This window comes from Limulus polyphemus, unplaced genomic scaffold (genome assembly GCF_000517525.1).
Source record: "Limulus polyphemus unplaced genomic scaffold, Limulus_polyphemus-2.1.2 Scaffold24, whole genome shotgun sequence".
Classification (NCBI taxonomy): domain Eukaryota; kingdom Metazoa; phylum Arthropoda; class Merostomata; order Xiphosura; family Limulidae; genus Limulus; species Limulus polyphemus.
Genome location: NW_013665634.1, coordinates 252,661 through 255,000, shown reverse-complemented (window position 1 = coordinate 255,000; position 2,340 = coordinate 252,661). Strand labels below are relative to the sequence as shown.

At 30.4% G+C, this 2,340-nt stretch overlaps 1 protein-coding gene across 2 annotated transcripts in view; it reads right to left on the bottom strand.

The window, feature by feature from the left end:
* LOC106458888 (voltage-dependent L-type calcium channel subunit beta-2-like) overlaps positions 1 to 2,340 on the bottom strand; it is a 71,087-nt gene that overhangs the window by 22,522 nt on the left and 46,225 nt on the right. Inside the window, exons 2-3 of one of the 2 annotated variants that reach the window (XM_013918451.2) lie at positions 1,025 to 1,141; positions 447 to 569 (exon numbers count right to left, since the gene is read on the bottom strand). In XM_013918451.2, the coding sequence (XP_013773905.1) occupies positions 447 to 569; positions 1,025 to 1,141 (240 nt within the window). Of the gene's footprint in view, positions 1 to 446; positions 570 to 1,024; positions 1,142 to 2,340 lie in introns of those variants that run through there. The other variant, XM_022385300.1, reaches the window with a different exon arrangement.

Sequence of the window (2,340 nt, the reverse complement as noted above, 5' to 3'; positions counted from 1 at the left end):
GTCTATTTACTTGTGACCACTCAGTGTATCTTGTGCATAACATAATGATTTTTTAGGTAGATTTTAACAAATGCTTTAACCATAGGAAAAGCATTAAATTAAGTAAAATTACTTTAATGAATTACTGTTAAGATAATTTTGTTTTCAATTTAGTTTGTATATTAAACTTATCTTTTTAAAAATGCAATTAAAAAAACTGCATTACAAACTTTAGAAATCTGTTAAAATATTGTAAGGTGAAACAACAAGAAAATAATAATACAAACCACATGCCTATCAACGAATTTTTATTGATAATGCAACTAATCAAACATCTTACTATAGCTATTATAACACTATTAACAGTAACGTTAAACATCAAGGGGATACTAAAAGTTGAAAACATTACACTGGTTGCATTTAGTTAGTAAGAAAATAGTGATCACTCGAGAGTCGTATCTACGTACTTCTTTGATATGAAGGAAATCTTTAACTCCAAAAGATATGGCACAGCCATGCACAGGGCTATCATCGTCCAGTGTTCCATCATAAGCAACATTGGTTCGGACAGCAAAGGTTACTGGTTTCGTCTGCAGGGAAAGGACAAAAATATCATTGTTTTCACATTTTAGTCACGATTTGATGTTTTCATTAGCCAGTATTTAATATTTCTCTAAAATATGAAATAAAACGAGTTTTGAAAACATGAAAAAATATTCAATTTCAAATAATATTATTTAATTCAAAAATTTAGGCCTAGTTCAAGATGTGTATGAAAAATTATAATCACTAAACCAGCATAAAAATTTAAAACATTCATACTCAAACAGTTAAAGTAAATATGATTTATAAAGAGTTTATATATAAATTATAAACTTTATATCAATTTCATTTTTAAAGTAATTCGATAAATGTGTTTACAATAATTAAGTAATATGAAATATGGTTCGGCTTCATGTCCATATTACAAAATCGTAACTTTTGCATCGATAAAACTGGTTACAGTTCGCGATATATTAATTAATTATACAGAAAAAAAAATTACCCTAGCCTTTTCAAGCTTTGTAAGCGCTTGCCTCTCTGTCTCCCGACGGAGCGCTTCTCTTTCCTCGTCTAGAGACAGGTCTGAAGATGGTTGGCTATAATTGGAATCTGCAGATCCCTAGTAGAAGATAACAAGTGTGACATACGTTAGTGTTTCCTATGCACGATATATTTAAACATTAAGATAACTCAGAACATAAATTAAAGATAACAATAATTTCAAAATATACAAGTAAGTTGTCTTATTATTTGTGAAAGACACTGGTTAACTATATCGCCAGCTCATTAGTGGGAAATTTCGTTATATTTTTAAACACATTTTCTTAAATTATGAAACATTATTATTTCCAAGGTGTTTTTTTTTAAAGTCAGCAACCAATTTGAAATATAGTTGATCTTTTTCGTAAGTAAAAAAAAAAGCTTTTATGCATCCACCGCACCGTTAAAAAATACTAAGATCATCATATAAATATCATAAAATGTTAATTCTTTCATTTTTATTTTATGTGCTCTTAAATATGATGAAATATCAATTTAATGCTTGAGATAAAATTATTTCTTACTTACTCTTTAACTAACCATCAGAATATTTTTTTCCTAAATCCATGATTTTGTTTGCTTGTGGTGGATTTAAAGTTCAACACGTCTTATTTATTGAAACGTTAAGATAATATAAATGGATAACTTTAAATGTTTTTAACCTTGGCGTTGTTGAAATATTTTATGAAATTCAACTTTTTAGCTAGTTGCATCATGTTATATTTGAAGCAAATTGGCGTCTTGCATAAATGACTGTTCCTGCGCTTAATTTCTGGTAAAATAAGGTACCGAATTTCTGCTGATGAGTAGGGAGACCTTCTGAGTTTTGGAACATAATATTAGGTCGTCAATAAACTAATGTCGCTTTTTTTAGATGTAAAAACCCGAACAACTTATATATCAAAACAAAACATTTATTAAATGAAATAGTCTCCATTCTTATCGATGATGCTTTTCCATCTTACAATCAGGTTGTTAATGTCCTGGTTAAAGAATTCACTTGACTTTGAAGCAAAAAACATGTCGATATCCTCTTTAACACCTTCCACATTTGCATATGTTTTCCCATTAAGATGGTGTTGCAGCGAACAAAAAAAGATGGTAATTTGGTGGTGCCACATCAGGAGAATATGGTGGGTGGGGGAGAACTTCCCAACCCAACTCCATAATCTTGTGTCGCGTCAAACGTGCCACATGTTGACGTGCATTGTCGTGGAGAAGGAGGACACCTTTCCGATTGACGAGTGAAGGGCGTTTCTGATGAAGGGCTTGATTTAA